The 18,431-nt window shown below is 39.5% G+C and overlaps 1 protein-coding gene across 4 annotated transcripts in view; it reads left to right on the top strand.

Moving 5' to 3' along the window:
* FARP2 (FERM, ARH/RhoGEF and pleckstrin domain protein 2) overlaps window positions 1–18,431 on the top strand; it is a 72,817-nt gene that overhangs the window by 12,724 nt on the left and 41,662 nt on the right. For all 4 annotated transcript variants that reach the window (XM_033069264.1, XM_042779619.1, XM_042779620.1 and 1 more), the window contains exons 3-7: window positions 7,777–7,881; window positions 9,290–9,332; window positions 12,652–12,730; window positions 14,400–14,497; window positions 16,382–16,496. In XM_033069264.1, the coding sequence (XP_032925155.1) occupies window positions 7,777–7,881; window positions 9,290–9,332; window positions 12,652–12,730; window positions 14,400–14,497; window positions 16,382–16,496 (440 nt within the window). The remainder of the gene's footprint in view (window positions 1–7,776; window positions 7,882–9,289; window positions 9,333–12,651; window positions 12,731–14,399; window positions 14,498–16,381; window positions 16,497–18,431) is intronic.

Genomic DNA, 18,431 nt, shown 5'->3' on the forward strand with positions numbered 1-18,431 from the left:
GATTTACAGCTTCCATAGTTGAGTAAATGGTATTTCAATGCTGTAATACTGAAATACTGTAACACAATAATTCTTCTTTCTGAAACATAATAACTTTTTTTTAATGAAGAAGAACTTTCAAGATGAAAGTGCACTCTATCTCATGTTGTGATAATGAAGCTGCATCCTGTGCTCTGTGAATTGTTAAACTGCCGACTATTCTTGGTGTAGTCTTTGTAAAGTAACCTGTGGTTGGGATCTGCCAGTATAGAAGGGTGGATAAAAGAAATTGGTTTAAAATACTGTTTTCTTCACAAAAAATTGAAAGAAAAACTGAAAGCATTGAAGTGTAAAGTTATTAATGTTCAGATGATCAAAATAAAATAGTATTTAAGCAGTTTGGCTGAGCACATGAAAACAGTGTTTGACAGAGTTGTTACCTGGTGCTTGTTTTTGTGGGGAAGCAGGGAGTCTTTTCATTGGAGCTATTGTTTCCAATCAAAATTGAGGAAACTAATAAAGTACTGAAAAGGAAGGCAGTTGTTCCTTGCTTTTCCTGTCTGCAGATTGAATACTAGATATGGAGCTGTAAGGTCATCTCGTTTCAACCATGAAAGCACAAAGTTAATGACTGGTATTCCTTACCTCTTAAATGATTTCCTTCTTTCTCTTAAAGATTCTAATGTCCACCCTGTATTCAGAAATGCAACTTTGTTTATATGTGGCATTAATGGTGATTATTAACAGGGAATTTTGAGGGTGTTTTTTCTGTCTCACGCTTCATTTGGACAGAGATCTAACAGATTACAGAAGGGCTGGAGATAAACAGAGTGATAAACTCACCAAAATGTTTGCATATTTCTGATTAAGAAAGGAAATAACAAGTCTGTGTTTAGTTGCAAATTGTCTCTGTTTTTTAATTTGCCAAAAAAAGAAAAATAATTTTTTCATCAGGAAGACTTCTAAAGTGCCCTGAAGAAGAAAAACCAATAAAAATCTGTGTTGAAGTGGCCTTTATTTAAATCAATTTAGTATGCCTTGGCCATTCACAGGGTGCTCTATGTTGGCTGCTTGTGAATCATGATGTCAAATCTAAACTTGTGCCTGTCATGCAAATGCACTATTAACTAGAGGATTTGATCTCCTGCTAGTTGCAGATTTCTGTGACACAAAAATCCAAGGTGTTTGCTGGTGCTAAGGTCCAGTGGCTCTGGCTGCACAAGAGTTTCCATTCTATACCTCAGCTTTATAACTTTTTTTCCCAAACTCTTGACGTTTGGACTGATTTTCCCTTCCAGTTTATCTGCTGCCAAAAGCGGATTTATTTTTTGGAAAGTTGGAGCAAGGGCAGTTTGCCAGTTTTGGAAGATGAGAATACTACTCCTTATGAAAATACTAGGGTTTTTGGTTTTTAAATTAAAATACGTGGAAGCAGAAGGTTAAGATGTTCTGGAAGACAGATTTAGAAGGTAGGGAGGAAGCACTGATTGTGATAATACTGAACTAAGGTATACTGAAAATCCTGGGCTTTGAATTTGTTTTTCTCTCTTCCTAAGCAGAGAAATTATGGCAGAATCTGCCATGTAGGGAGTGATATTTGAGAAAACAGCAAATAACACTGGCTTGATTCTTCTCCCCCTCTGCTCTGCTCTGGTGAAATCCCATCAAGAAGACCTGGATCTGCTGGAGCCAGTCTGGAGGAGGCCATAGAGATACTCCAAGGGCTGGAGGCCCTGTGCTCTGGAGCCAGGCTGGGAGAGCTGGGGGTGCTCACCGGGAGAGGAGAAGGCTCCAGGGAGAGCTCAGAGCCCCTTGCAGGGCCTAAAGGGGCTCCAGGAGAGCTGGAGAGGAACTGGGGACAAGGGATGGAGGGACAGGACCCAGGGAATGGCTGCACAGTGCCAGAGGGCAGGGTTAGATTGGATAATGGGCAGAAATTGTTCCCTGTGAGGGAGGTGAGGCCCTGGCACAGGGTGCCCAGAGAAGCTGTGGCTGCCCCATCCCTGGAATGTCCAAGGCCAGGTTGGACAGAGCTTGGAGCACCCTGGGACTGTGGAAGGTGTCCCTGCCCATGGCAGGGGGTGGAACAAGATAAACTTAAAGGTTCCTTCCCACCCAAACCATCCTATGATTATATGGTTCTATAAAACAAATATAACTGCTGTTATTACTTTGGAAAGAATTATTTATATTTTATTCCTCCATCCTTAACATTCCTAATATTAAATATGTTTATTTTTCAGATAAAATAAAAAATACAATTATCTCCTTGAGGCTAGAGACTTCAGCTGGGAATGTTTGTTGCTGTTTGATGCTGTTTTAGCACTGAGCAGGGTCTGAAGGTGTAGCTTCTCTTGCTCCCTGTGCCGTTACTGCCTGTCAGGGCACCCTGCTGGCATTTGCACAGCTCTGAGAGAACTTTTCAAGCTTGATCTCGCTATAGAAATCAGTTTGAAATAAATCTATTCTACTAAACAGTCTCTAATGATGATTTGTTAAAATTATCTGCAGTACAGTTAGAGGGTCACTGAGGAAAGCTGTTGTTAGCAGCCTATTTAGTTTTCTTTACCCTATTTTTTCTTCTTTTTTTTAGTGTGAAATAATTCAGTAATATCAGTAGTCATTGTCTTGGCAGAAAATAAAGAGTAATTGAGGAGTTTGGAATGGAAAGTATGCCATGTTGTGAATTTGTACTGAAAGCAGGACCTTTATGAAATGCATTCATGCAGCTACTTGTCCTGATGTCAAAATTACAGTAATTAAGAAATGACTTCAAATATTTTGCTTTGTGGTGCTTTTATGCAGATTAAACAATGACACAGAGCTGCCCACTATGTTACTTTCATTTCTGTCTACTTCAAAATGTTCAGCTCTTTGGAATGGATGGTTATAAATGTAATAAACAACTTGATGAATCAAATAGTTCTAGGAGGAGTTTTTCCAAAGAATTTGAGGCATAATAATAAAAGACTATGTTCTGTCTCAAGCTTTTGAACCCCATTTTTCTTTTAAAATAAAATTAATGCTGTTCTTTCAAAATATGGCATTTATCCTTTGAAGGATGCAAAACAATACTGAACTTAAGCTAGGATTTTTCTTAGATTTTCATTGTAAATGACACCCAAAATTACAGTTAGTAGCCTGAGCAAAATTATTTTACACTTTTAACATTTGGATGGCACCTTTATAATTTAATCGCTTGCCAAGTGCTTCCAGCTCCAACCATTGAATTTCTTCACCTCCAGTCTCTCTTGAAGGAGCGTGGATTTGACAGAGGAAGGAGGGAAGAGCCAGGGATCTGTGCCATACAACCTCTTTTTTTGGGAGAGATGAAGGCAGCTAGATTGTCTTCAGGCACGGAACTTGATGGAGCCAAGAGACGTGGCTCAGTTTAAATGGAAGAAATCTGTGTGTTAGAATCCAGTTGGGCTCATTTTAATGCCTGTGTTTAACTAGCCCTGCACACAGATTTCTTGATCAGTGCAGCACACAGTTGGGCTGTAGAACTTGTGTGATTGTTAGCAGGCATCTTTCAGGAGTTAATCCAAGTGTATCAGTTCTAACTGAAGGTGTTTGGAACCAGAATAGCTTCTTGTTTCACAAATGAGAAATCAGGGATCTGGGTCACAGGACATGTCCTCTTCAGGGCTTCTGAAGGTTTGGAGGTCTGACCATGAAAAGGCAAGGTCCATTTTCTGCACATGAGGCTGGTCAGGGTATTGCTGCCTGAAAAGAGCTCCTTTCTTGGATCTGTGGGGCCTGGGAAAAGGAGATGTACAGTAACAGATGTGTGGGTATGGACTTTAAAAAACAAGGATCCTACTATATTTGAGGTTATTTTCTTCTGTTACTATTTGAAAATTTATGCACAAGTTCATGGCAAGAAATGTGTTTCAGTTGGAATTAAAAAACTTAATTTCCAAAATGCATTTCTCCAGGCATGCATGTCTCCTCTGGTAGTCTGTGACCTGCATGAGAAATGTGCAGGAGACAGCAGATAAAGAATGTCATTTACTGGAGATGTGTCTTGTCATTACCTCTATCATTCCTTATTCTATTGTCACCATTTGAAAACCAAAACCCATACCCACAGAGTCATCTGGAAGCACAGATTTTGGCTAAAAAAGTTAAACTGCATTCCTACCATGAAAATGCCTTTTTAGATATCACAGAACTTGTTCAGAAAAAGAAATGGGTGCTCATGTTGATGTACCATGTCAGCACTCAGCCTGCCATCTCTGAACCATCTGCAGTCACTGAGAACTGGGTCATTTCTCCTGACTTGCACTTTTATTTGAGGGTTTCAGCTTTAGTGGCCTGAGCCAGTGTGATACCAGGAATCTTTTTGGGTGATTTGTGTTTGCACCAGATGAATTCACCTGACTCAAGCTGTGGTTGCTCTTACAGGTAGCATGGCTGGTGAAAGCCTGAGTGAGAGGTACAAACCCATCTTGTCTCCTTCTCTGTCCTGCTTCTGTGCTTTCCTCTGAGGTTACAGGGTTGGATTCAGTCAGCTTTGCTCACACCACTGCAGATACCAAAGCTATTTCAGATTTGCAGCACTGCAGGGCTGTCAGACTTTTTCTCTAGGAAATTTTGGGGTTTTTTTAAGTGTTGTAGAGGCATTTGCACAATTCTAAAAACATCAAAAGTTTATATCTTTTTCCTGTAAGAAGAATTACTTTTGAATTTTTTATGCACCTCAGTCATGTAAAACTATTTCCCCAATGTTCATCTTATGTTTTATCTTTTAAGCCTAAAATAACACATTCTTGCTCTCAGATACTTTAATTTCCATTGTATTAAATTATTCTAATTATATCACTAATTTGTCTTTAAAATGAAGAAGGGTAGATTTAGATTAAAGAAGAAATTCTTCCCTGTGAGGATAGTGAGGTTCTGGCACAGGGTGCCCAGAGAAGCTGTGGCTGCCCCTGGATCCCTGGAAGTGTCCAAGGCCAGGCTGGACAGGGCTTGGAGCACCCTGGGACAGTGGAAGGTGTCCCAGCCCATGGGACAGGGATGAGTTTGAAGGTCCCTTCCTCCCCAAACCATCCTGTGATTCTGTGATAATTTGTTATAATGCCTAATACTTTTCAAGGAGGGACTGTTCTGAGCATCTAGAGGCATTACAGAACTCTGTGCCTGCTTTGATGGGAAAGTCATGGTCTTCCATCACTGAACTTTTCCAAATAAACAAAACCCTGGTGACATCCATGCTGCCACACCCTGTCACCACAGCTGTGGGACTGCTTCATGGCCCAAGATGGAGCTTGGTGGCCACACCACCTCCTGCTGCACCCTGCTAGGCTTTGTGTGTTGCTGGAATGGGCTGTGACAGCCTTTTGGATTCTTTCCTGAGTGATGCAGATGGGCTGATGTGTGGGTTCATAAATGTTGTTTTTCTCCAGTCACACAGTGAGAGATGCTGAGAGCAAGCTGGGTGATTGAACCTGCAGCCCCAGTGCTGCTGGTTTGGGTGTGCTCTGGAAGTTTCCTGTTCTCCCCTGTGTTGCTGTTGCTGCTTTCTGCTGATGTTTGTGGCTTTGCCCCCAGCCTGGCTCTCAGTAAGGGTTAGTGAGTGAGTTTCTTGGGGGAGAGATTCATTGCAAGGACTCCCCAGCAGCGGTGTGAGAGGAGGCTGGGTTGGGTTCCCGCTGCCCGCAGGCATTTCCAGCCTGCTGCCTGCAGGCTGTGTGTGGCCCTGGGGTGCCTGGGGTGGGAAGGAGTCAGGGCTCTGTGTGGAGCAGGGATTTGGCAGCTCCTGCTCCGTGTGCTGCAGCTGAGGCAGGACACAGCACTGAGCTACACAAACAAACTGTGGGTTTATTGAGGGAGCTGCAAAGAGCCTGCAGCTGCGCTCCTCAGCTCCCTGCTGACCCTGCTGTGAGCAGGACGCTGCATCTCGGTGACCTCCAGTGGCCCCTCCAGCTTCAGCTCCTCTGGCTCTCTAAAGGAGTTTTGTATGGAGTTTTGCCTCCATACAAACTCAGTTTGAGCTTTAAAAATTGGGTTTATAGAAAAAGACAGTAATTTCATGATTATAAGCTGCACCATTTTGACTAAAATTTTGGTCTGAACCCGAAGTGCGGCTTATAATCAGGTGCGGCTTATATATGGACAAAGAACGAAAAGTTGCTGTTTTAGTTTGGAGGACAGGTGTCTGCTGAGAAAGGTGTCTGTCTCCATTTCTCTTTGAAATGGAGAATGTAAACCCCCTCCCTCCAAATTATTACAGTTTTGAAATCAAGGGGCTTTAAGCAAAGATATGGGAATTAGGAATAACAGTTCTTTTCTAGGGAAATTAAAATAGAAATACAGTACTACAAAGAAACAAACTCCAAACCCTGACAAAGTCAGACTACAACCTGACACCCTGTCAGGCAGGGTGTTGGTAGCAATCCCATTAAATGGTGGCTGCATCCTCCTGCAGTGACAGATGTGATTCAGTTGGAGCAGTGCTCCTGTACAAGGTGCAGTTTCCCTCCAGAGGTCCAGTGGTGATGTGGAGAAATCCGGTTTTCCTCTGGAGTCCAGTGGAGAAAGGGGCTCCCTTAGTGTCCCAAAACCTCTGTTTTTATCTTGGTAAGAAATGTTGGGCTCTTCCCCCTGGCTGGAGTAACTCCCAGTGGGATGCAGTAATTTTATCAGTGCCACAGTGGGACTCAATGGCCATGAGCAGAAAATGACTGGCTGGAGGAAGGATGGGTTGTGAAAAGATAAAGAACAATGCCCTGCCTGGTTTCAATGGATGGCCCATTAGCAGAATATCTCCTGTGGAGATAAGGATCACTGCTCCCACCCTCAACAGATGGTGATAGAACAGATACCTTTTATCACACTCTGTATTGTAATGTGCGGCTTATAATCAGGTGCGGCTTATAATCGTGAAATTACTGTACTGTTCTTTCTGATCTATGTGTAAAGGAAATTTTGGCTTGGATTAAATGTTACCTTTTAAATGATGGTCCTAGAACTGGTCCTGATTTGTGTTCATGAAGCATTTAATTGATAACTTGAGAAATGGAAACTAGAAATTTATTACAATTTGGTTTGAAGCGAAGCTGAAGTACTGGTAATAAATTTGTGAGGCATAAATTTGCAAGCTTCTTCTTTATACAAATTCAAAACTTAATAAATCATAATGAGGGCATTGAAAAGACTTAAAAGGTGTTTTTAAAACAATTAACTGTAGGAAAATTAAAACTTAATGTCGATATTTGAATAAGTGTCCATTGATATTTGAGCTATAACAAATTGTTAAATATAGATTGTATCTATTTAAATCAGATATAAAATGGTCTTTTAAGAATTGGTTGTTTTAAGAATTTCAGCATAAATTGAATCTGTTTGACAGCAATCACATAAAAATTATAAGTTATAGGTTAATGAAATTTTGAAAGGTGGATTTTAAGTGTTTTAATTTATTAATGTCTCTTTAAACTGAGTTCTATTTTTTGACTAACAATTACTAATTATATATATAATATGTATATCAGGGTGTTGAGCACAGCAACACACTGATGACCCTGAGAGCAGAGAAGGGAGCTGCAGGGATTGCAGCAGAAGACAAACACTTTCAACTTTACATACAAGAACTGTGAAAATGGAGTTGAATCTGTTATGTATATTATATCTTACCTGTATATTAGATGTGTGCTACAGTGACAAGAACAACATGAAAAATCTTTGTGATGTTTTTCTCCAGTTGATAAAGATGCCATTTGTTTTTGCTGTAAATTTTTTCTTTTTTATTCTTATTAATCTCACTGTAACTTTCTTTTGTTACTTCCTTAGTCAAAATGTTATGGGCAGACGTTGTTGACAGAGGTTTACAAGCATCTGAATTTGATTGAATCAGACTACTTTGGAATTGAGTTCCAGAACATCCAGTCATATTGGGTGCGTACAAATCTGCTATAATAGAAAGGCTGGGTGAATGCAGTTCCTTGAGTGACACAAATTTCTCAGTCTACTGCAGTTTCCTGTAGTCTCCTGTGGGATTATCTCTTGGATTCTTGTAAATCTGTTTCACTCTCCAGAATGAGGAGAGCTGTTAAAGCAGAAGGGAGGAATCAGATCCTGCTTCTTGTTAAATCTCAGAAATTGTGTAAAGCAGTTAAATAGCTGCTGATGGTCCCACTTGCAGGGACAGAAATAAAATCCTCTATTCATCTGAAAGGAGAAACACAAAACTCAAAGTGTACTCTGCAGAGCACTTATAAAATCAAATTATGGTGTGTAATTTTGGTAGTGTTCATGTTTATCCTCAGTTAATTCAGTCTTCAATTAATTTTCCTGAAGAGCCATTACAAACCACTGTCTAATCAACACAAACCTCAGCAGACACACAGGCCTGCAAGCTTTTTAAATCATTGATCCTGATCAATGCTGACACCTTTAAGCCTCCTAGTCACTTATCCTGTACCTTGCAAAGAGGACAGTGTAGCTTCTAAACTAGAAAATGTTTCCCAAAGTTTCCTTTCATTTTTGTCTTGTTTTGGTTTTTTCAGCTTTTTTAAATTTTTTTTTTTTTTTTTAGTTTTAGGATGCACATGCAAAGAATAGGGAATGCTAATGGCACTAATCCATGCTGCTCTCAAGCTGAGGAAATACCCTAGAGCTTGTTTAGTTTCTGTTTCTTGTGCATGGTGTCCAAACTGTTTCTGCAGCTAATAAAGTTCTTAAAATCCTCAGCTGTATCTCAAAGAGAGCAGTAACTCTAAAGGACCAAACATAATTGTCTTGTAATGATTTTCTGTTTGGAAGAGTGGGGAAAATAAAAAGTTGAGCTTCCAGAATATTTTGCATTACCTTTATGGATGCTCCTTTTACTAGAACAATACTTAACAATACTTTCTTTTCAAATGTGCTTGTCAAAAGAGAAAAAATAGTGGGAAGTTAATATTGAGTAAAAACCCTCAAGTAGCTAGGTAAGAGTGACAGAAATAGCATGGAAAGGAAAAAAACATTGCATGTTCTGTAGACTTTCTGTAATTCTGCAGCCTGGCTCCTGTCAGACTGTGGCTTTTGGCATGACTCCTGCCCTCTTGGCACTGGGGCTCTGCTTTTGCTGACTTGGCTCTTCTTCTGTCCAGATGAGCTTTAAGCACAGATCAGTGGCTCTTCTATTGATGCATGAGAAATGTCAATTCAAATAGATAAATGCACTTTTTGAAAGCAAAGGAATTACTGCATTGAGGAAGAAATGCTGCTCATAAATTACTGCTTAATTTGAATTTACTTTTGATGTTTTCATATTATATTAAATAAGCATGTAAGTTTGTAATTTTTTTCTCTTCCATTTCAGATTTGGCTGGAACCTATGAAACCTGTTATTAAACAAGTACGGAGTAAGTAGTTTTAAAAAAGGAAGTTTTCCTTAATTTGCATCTTCTTTATGTGGGTTGCTTTCACAATTACTACTTGATTTACTGGTTATGCTTCCCTGTAAAATACACATGGCAGGGGTGATAGTGGTTCCTGCTGGGGCATGCTAACCTGATGTTTTAATAGGTAATGTGTGGTGGGTGGAATGGAAACTTCCTGAGGGTAGGGTTCTTTCTCTGATAAATATCTGGATAGGCTGGGTCAGCTGGTGTTAGCTTGGAGTGAAATATAACACTTGCTGTGTTAGCTTTTGGAAGTTGTGTTGTCATACCATGGGAAGAAAAAGGAACATTTTAGCTGATTCTCATGTCAGCTCTTTCCACATGCTCAGGAGCAGCTTCCCTGGAAGAGCAGAGGTGGGGATGTCCCACCTGGGTGGTGGCTGCAGTGTCAGAGCCTCTGCCCTGGCCAGGAGGATCCTGCAATAGTGATGCTGTCTTAATACCACCTAAAAACTGTTAATGTGACAGGCACCTTAAAGGCCCAAAATTATTGAAGAGTGCAGGATACTGGTTGGTTCTTTAGATGTTGAAAGATTAGATCCAACTTTGTTTTTTCTCTGTAGAACACAGTTAAGCAATTTGTTTGTTTTGTGGTTCTGATTGTAGAGGCTTTGTGGAAGAACAGGATCAGAAGGGTGTGGTGGATTCCTATTGCTTTCCAAGTCTTGATTGAAATATGTTGAAAATGAGTACTACCCATTTTCATTTAGCTACTCTTCTGTCTAAAATTGTTTGCCAGAAAATATGAAATCATCAATTCTAACTCATTTTCTAACTGTAAGGTCATGATTTTTGATTTCTGTTGACATTGTTTTTTAAGCAGGAGAGCCAAATCACCTACAAAATAAGGCTCCCTTAGGAGAGGTATAGAATATTTTCATTCTATTTTCCCTTCAAAAAGATGTTAGGAGTGTCATCTTTTTATATGCTCCTGGCTAGAAGGAATTATGTCAAAAGATCTGGTGGATCATAGGTCTGCAGTGCTGCTTGGTTACTCCTTCTGTATCCTCTCCTATACTATAGAAATTGTGGAAACTTGACCTTAAACCACAGACAGTGTTCCCTGATGATACAAATAATGGTCTAAAATCATGGGGATGTGCTAAGATTTATGGCTGCTTTACAGTCTGCCACCCATGTTGTGTTGCCAGTGAGACTGAAAGGTTTAGGGGTTTTTTTGTCAGTATAAGTCTGTAAGAGATACCAGTCAGTTGTGTAGCAAATGTTCATGTTCTGAAATCAATTTTAAATTGACTGAAGTGTGCTATTTTCTATATATTGGGGGTTTTGTTTGGTTGGTTTTTTTTCCTGTAATGATTTTAAAGTTAAACTTTTTAGTCCAGCAGCAGGGGAACATAGATATTATGGGCTTTAAAGTGATCTTGCTCAAACTTGTTGGTTGAAGTTGCTTGTGAGTGCTGGCAGATGGGCACTTCTGAGTCTTTGACATCCCCTCTAAAAACTAAAGTTCTTGGTTTACTCCCAGTTAGTTTTGGCTTTGTGACATCCATTGAACTTCATCTTGTGTGATAAGGTGTGGAGTTTTTAAATTCATTTCAAATGAATGCAATGAGTTTCACTACTGAAGCACTCTAGATGGGAAGGAGTTTGGATCCAAATTTTCAGCCTCCTGACAGGCACAGAGTATCAGGTTGTTTCTTTTCCTGATTTGAGTGTAGTTTATTCATAGAGGAAAAGCAAGGCTGGCTAAACAAAAAGAGGAGGGTCATGCTACAGAAGCAAATATGCAGTATTATGTTTTAAATTTTTTGTATTTAATATCATTTGATGTAAGTGATGCTTGAAACACTTCCAAAATAGCTCCCACATTAATACTTCCACTTGAGTGGGATCAGTAATGTGCAGGATTGTTCTTAACCTTGTGAAAATCTTCCAGAGGCTCAGAGTATTTTCAGAAATTTGATGTAGAGTTTTGGTCTTTTAACTGGAATAATTAAAACTATTTATTTTCCTTACTTGGACAGTCTCTAGAACTGTAGAATCCTTAGTCTCTACCAAATGTGGGCTTTCTGTGTCATTATAGGGTGTTATTTCCAGCCTCCTTTCATTTCTAGATAGTACACTGTAATTAGGATGTGGATTTTTGGAGGGTTTTTTTTATTCCCCAAGCTTTGGTAATTCTGGAGTTGAGGCTGGGAGCTGCTCTTGTCACAGCTGTGATAGTCTGTGAGTTCTCCTAACTACTTGTCAAAAAGCAAAGTTTGTTATTCTCTCATTAGCAAACGAGAAGATGAGTGAAGGAATGTTTGACCTGTGGGAATCAGATATTGCAGACAGAAGAAATCAGTGTACTTTGGGGGCTGATGGGGTTAAACTTCATTTTGTTAAGCTTTAAGAGATCTTGATGCTTAAAATAAATTAAATCAGGCTGCTTGTGCTCCAGCAAGTTTGATTTATTTTTAATTTGGCTAAGTTTGCTTTGAAACAGCAGCAGTACAGGGAGTCCTGGGGGCATTGCCTGGCTCTGGTCCAGAGGGTGCCTGTGGACATCAGGTGGATGCTCAGCAGGTTCCTGCAAACACAGCTGGCCAGTGCTTTCCCTGCCTCTGCAATACTTGGCCTCCTTTGCTTTCAGGCAGGAAAAACAATGGGAAAACAGTGGTACCCAGCCCTGGCATGGTGAGAGATTGTTGTACCCTGTTGTAATTCCTTCAGAAATGCAGGTGAAACAGGGGTTGTGGTTCCACAGGCTGGAACTGTTAATTTAGAGCATTATGGACTGCTCCCAGTAGTGACCAAGACTTCTCTTTCATTTTGAAAATCAAATTAGTTGTTAAGATGTACAAGAACAGTGTTGAAAATGGGAGGACATGGGTATTAGCAGGCTGCAAACACCCTTTTATCTCCATGGGGAGCCAGCCAGGTCTGCTGGCATCACTCCTGATGCTGCAGTGGGCATTGGGATGTGTCTCCCTTCTGCTCCCCTTCTGGGACCCTCTCCCTGGTCACCTCTGATGGTGTTTTATACAGCCAAGTAGCTGCTTTGGGGTATTAGAGATTTCACATTGCATGAAACTCCTTTTCCAGCATTCAGCCTGCAGACTCACCTTGTCAGTGGTATACAAGTTCCTCTGGAAAAAAGCTGCTTTATCTCACCTGACTTGAGCAATCTACACCAGAGGCTGCTGTGGTTAGCTGGGATGTGAAATCTGGCCAGGCTTTCTTTGTGTTGTTTCTCTGCCTGCTGGCAAACAGAATATCCATATGTTTATGAAGAACACCAGGGTTTTTTTTGTGAAATAACCAACTTTTCTTCTAGGACCAAAGACTACAATGCTTCGTCTGGCTGTCAAGTTTTTCCCTCCAGACCCAGGTCAGCTGCAAGAGGAATATACCAGGTAAAGTTTTTTTAGAACTATTGGACTTGCTTTATGTACTGAATTAATAGAGTAGGAAGGCAGCATAGCTGCTTCCAAGCAAAACTCAGGTGGAAGGTGAGTGAAAGAGCACTTACAGTGAGTATTGCAGTTTCAGCAGACCTGTGTTGGCAGGTGAATGTTATCAGAAAAAACACTTTTCAAAACAGAAAACAGCACAGGTTAAGGCTTTCCAGCATCATGGTGTCATGGCAAAGAGTGTACAGAAAATACTAACATTTATAAGCTGTGTCTATAAAAACTAAATATAAAATAATCAGTACATATTTTAATAAGTGGTTTAAACTTCCAGACACACTTCACTGTTCCCAGTTTTAACCATGCTCACCATGGGGTATTTTTGTGGATTGCTAATTATCTGTGGTCACTTAAGCAGCTCTATCCACCTGCTGTCACCTGAGGACCTGGTCTGCAGTCTGTGCCTCTAACCAGGACTTTACCCAGATGTTGGTGTTTAAAGAGCTCATTTAGTGCTTTTCACAGTTTCACAATTTTAAATTGGAATTCCTCTTAGGTTCTTTTTTATCCTTCAGATGTATTTAGGAACACACCAGCATGACAACTGTTGTGATTGTCTCTTGTAAGGAGAAATACTATCCCAATATTTCCTTTTCACCAAGTTTTCTTACATTAACTGCTGTTTCATATAGGAAATTCATTAGGAATGCAGATTTTTAGAGCAGGAACTGTGTTTTGCTTATTTATTGAGTATTTATGGTCTGCACTTAGGACATCTGGGTAGTTAATGATGCTGTTAATGATATTGTATTCTTGGTTACGAGTGTACTGAAGAAACAGAGCTCATCAGACATGCAGAAAGCAGAGCATACTTTTGGAGAAGATTTTAATACTTAGCTGCAGTAGTTAAAAACTGTAAAAACTCTACAGTTCAAAATGTGTAACTTTTAGTATCTTTTACTTCAGGAGTAAAGTTTTAAAATAAATTCTTCTTTAAAAACATCTTATTGCTATCTCTCAGGGTGTAATTCAAGAAAGAAAAAGGATCAGTCAGTTTGAAGGTTTATAGTAGTGAGTTGTTGCCTGTTTACTGTATCTTCTTCCAAGTAAAAGGAACAGCATACAAAACTGTTAAACAGAAATTATTCCTCTTTGACAACTGAATGGAAATATTGTAGTTGAACTAATATAGCAGTATAAGAAAAGTAAATTGAACTTCTTATTGTCTTTGTAGGCTGCTAATATAGTTCTGGAAAATACAACTGCTAGTAGATTAGTTGAAATGCTTATCAGTTTTCCTAACAAAATACTGGAATCAGTGATGTTCTTCCATCTTTTTTTCTAATAGATAAGATCACTTGAAGTGTTTTTTAAATTTCTTTCCAGCTAAAAATGACAGCTGCTGTTACTGCACAGATGAAGCCTGCTTAAAGCATGGTTTTCCTTCTTCCTTGTTTCTGTGAGTCTTTTTGTGCTGATAAATTGCACTGGATCACACTCACAGGTTATTTGGTTTGATTTGGCACTCCTTGGTAGCCAGGCTGTTGTGTTATTCTTTGGAGAGCAAAAGGATCAGGAGATGCTGCTTTTATAACCTCCTGCTCAGTTTTCTGTTGTCCTTTCATGTGCCAGGATGGTGTGTGTAACTCCAGCCCTTGTACCTCTCCTCCAGGTACCTGTTTGCATTGCAAATCAAGAGGGACCTGGCAGAGGAGAGGCTGACCTGCAGTGACAACACAGCTGCTCTGCTGGTCTCCCACCTCCTGCAGTGTGAGTATCCCACTGGGCTGACACTGCTGATGGTGCCAGTGCTAACCCACACTCAATCACATATAGAAGATTTGGTAACTAGAAGAAGTCTTTGTCTCATAGTATTTCCTTCTCCACACAGTGTAAATATGATGGTTTTCAAACCTGGGCTGGTATGGGGAGGAACAGTGTTTATGTATGGGGTAAATTTGGCTGCAGGGGGGTTGTAAAAACCAACCCCTTGCTGTCTGTCTCTGTTGCCAGCACTCCACATCTTCCAGACAGCTGTTCCCACCTGTCTAGGTGCTCCCTTGGCTTCCCTTCTCACTTTCCCAGTGCCTGGGAGGAGATGGTTGTACAGGAGCTGGGCTGAAATACAACTAAGAACCATGCTGGAACAGGTTCTGCAGTGGGGCTGTCAGCAGCTTTCCTCTCACTGGGACTGAAGGTTGAAATGGGAAGAAATTTATTTGGAAGCACTCCATGCTGCAGCTGGCTCAGTCTGTACATGCTTAAAGGTCTCAAATGTGGCCTTTGAGATGAGGAAGTTGGAAACCTTGAGTGAGAGTTCAGACAGCAGATTGCTGAAGTGTTCACAGGTCTGCAAACCTGACCTGCAGACAGGACCTTGGGTGGCTCTGCTGGCTGGAAGCAAAAGCTGATCAATGATGCTGCTTCACGTGTGCACTGCTAAGCAGTTATTGATTGTCTAATTCTGCAATGCAGTATAATAATACAGCTATAATAGTATTACTTCTGGTGATTTTATTTATCCTGTGTGTGTGCCATCAGTGAGTGACACCATTAAAACCTGCTCATGATTTTCCAGCACTGTGGAGCTGATGAGTGAATCTCACTCAGGACTTGCTTAGCCTGATTCTGCTCTTCTGGAAAATGGACTGTGAGAAATAACAGGTTTATTTTCAACAGAAATGATTTTACAAAAGCACCTTTCAGTATGTTTTACTCATTCTTTCATGTGCCGGCTAGATTTTAATCAGGATTTGCTGTGTTCTTGTTAAGAACAAACCCATTCCTTTCTCTGACAGTAGAGACAACTCTTCCTTTGCTGCATCCATCCCATAATGCACACACAGCATCACAGACTGACTCTGCATCTCTGTTTGGTTGCCCTTGTATTTATCTAATTTCAGAATTTGCTTATATTTTTGGCATTCTTCCACAGAGATGAGCTTCTCAGCTTAGTTTTTGGGAAGTTTTTAGGACAACATATGTACTTTTATCTTTTAAAACTTTTTGGTTTTGAATTAGAATTGCAACTTCATATTTTTTTATCAGAAAAAGCAAATTACTTCTTAAAATTTATTTATTCAACTTGTAATTTATATATACATTTGCCACATGTTCTGCCTGCCTTATGCTTTTGGCTTATTCTAAGCCAAAAACTTCTGATCATTTTGTGTTGTATCGGTGGAAGCTGTTCTGCACTTTACAATAATGCTTTTTTCTTCTGTAAATCTTCCTAAATTCACAGCATTGCATCTGAAAGACATGGATATGTGGAGACCAAAATTCCAGATGTAATTTGCCATCTTCCCAAGTAGCCTTGTCTATTACTATTTTACATATATATAGTAAAAAAATTGAAATACGCTATTTGATATAGGGTAAGGAAGAAATGTTCAGACAGCCTCACAGGTCTTCTACAAGTCTCACATCTTGCACCCTAAATTTTCCAGGCAATGTTCAAATACTGCTGTAATCCCCAGAAAGCTTGGGATAATTGTGAGTTTAGGAAAATAAAGCTGGATACAAAGCATCATCACAAATTTGAATTGCTTAAAGGCTCTTGTGGCCTCTCTAATTCCTTACCAAGTATTTTCTGTCATTGTTCCTTTCCCATTGTTTCTTCTTACTCCACCATTGTTTTGTTTTCTCTCGTAGCTGAAATAGGGGATTTTGATGAATCGGAAGATCGAGAACACCTTAAAACAAACCAATATTTGCCAAACCAGGAAAAGCTTGAAGGCAAGATCCTGGAGTTCCACAGGAAGCATGTGTAAGTGAGGATTAATGTAAACCACTAAGGTAACCCTGGGCAGCAGATGGGCTTGCCTGGGGGAGCTTGAGCAGCTGTGTGACAGGATGACTTTAAGAGTGTGTAAATTAAACACCATTTACCTTGAGCAAGCAAAGTTTTCTGTACTGATAGTTACATAGGCAGGATGCAGTTGTTGGGCAGTAGTTTTTCTCAAGTGATTTTTGCAGTATACCTTTAATAATGTTCCAGAGAAAGCTTACATGTAATAATGGGTTTAGACAAAATAATTCTTCAGAATTTCCATTCTACAAAGTTTAAGCTCAGTTTTGCCAGCATATGCAGAGCTCTTGCTTTTGTTTCAATAATTAGAAATCAATTGCATCGTATTCTTTTGCTACACATTAAGCATAAGGGAGATGGAGAAGGATGGAGGGAGTAGGGGAAGAAATAACTTCCACCAGAATTCATGCAATACCTTATTTTACAGCTGGATGTTTTTGAAAAAAGGGAAGATTGTTGGTGACAAAGAAACTCTGCCACAAATATAAAACTAGTTCCAACACAGAGTCAGAAACTGCAGAAACTTTTTTTTGTAATTTTCAAGACTTTGCATATTAGGATTTAGCAATTTGAAGTTTTTTTATAAATTCTGAATATCCACACTTGCAATTTATTGTGCATGTTTCTGTGTTTTAATCCTAACTTAGATTTTCCTTTGCTCTCTGTGGCTGAAGTTGTGGATTGTTGCTGACTAATTTTCTTTTAAGACAGAACAAAGTTTATTCAGGGCAGCATCTGTGTTTAAGGACACATCCTGTAGTATTGGAAAATTAGTTCCTGAGAATTTCAATAATTAATGTTTGCTGATTATGATCAGTCATTTTAATTTGTTCTGAAATTAGTGGTGATGATGAAATGTCAGCTTTGTCAATTCTTCATGAAATCAGGTGGTTACTTTTTTCTGCTTTGAAATCAGGTGGCTACTTTTTTCTGCTTTTGAACACTGGAGGTGCATGTGGAAATGATGAAGAAACAAAAGAAATGTTTTTAAGTTATTTAAAGTAATATTGAAATAAATTAAAATGTGTGCTATTCTTCACCTCAGGAGAAATAGCTGCAAGAGGGAAACCATTCATTTCATTATTTTTCTCTTGCCTGAAGAAAAATGCTGAAATAACTAGTAATTTCAAAGCAAATTGAAAGGGAGAACATCCTTTTCACAAACTTGTAGTGACATTGTGATTCTACTGCAAGGTGCTGTGCAGTCTGAAGCTACAAATGGGTCATGCAAGGTTTTGATGACACCATGCAGGCTCTCAAATTTCAGGTGAAATGTGGGATTTTTAGATCTGCTTGTGGGGAATTTTCCTGGTTTGTTTTTCTTGATGGAAAGGTTGTTTTGTCTTCTGAGTCAGGGACTGGTAGTTTTGTTTAATCGATTTGAGCATTTTTTTCAAACAAGTTACTTCTAATCATTAATTACAAGGAAAGTGTGTATTTCTGTTTATCAGGAAGAAGTCAGAAGAAGGTTAATAGGTAAAGATTCCTTGCTTCATAAATGTACTTTTCAAAATTAGTTTAATGAGAATTGCATTTAATACTATTTAATAAGCCCTATTATCGAAATGATTGTAAATCTTATTTTAAGTCAGTGTTTTAGAAGTGTGCATGCAAGCCATGTTCACATTAGCAGCTGAGGCATGAAATTAGGAAAGGTTATCTTTGAATGTTAGCAATACCTGGGTACCTTGAAGGTGCATTTCAAATTTCCCCTGTGCATTTGGAAGCAATTTTGATAGAGAGATGTCATTTTGCCATTTTCCATGGTTTAACCCCAGCTCAGCCCCATGCTGCTGCTGGCTCACCCTTGGTGGGCTGGGGAAGAGATTTGGAAGGATGAAAGTGGGAAAATTCACAGCTTGAGATACAGAGAGTTTAAATAGGTGAAGCAAA

This window comes from Catharus ustulatus, chromosome 10, assembly GCF_009819885.2.
Source record: "Catharus ustulatus isolate bCatUst1 chromosome 10, bCatUst1.pri.v2, whole genome shotgun sequence".
Taxonomy (NCBI): domain Eukaryota; kingdom Metazoa; phylum Chordata; class Aves; order Passeriformes; family Turdidae; genus Catharus; species Catharus ustulatus.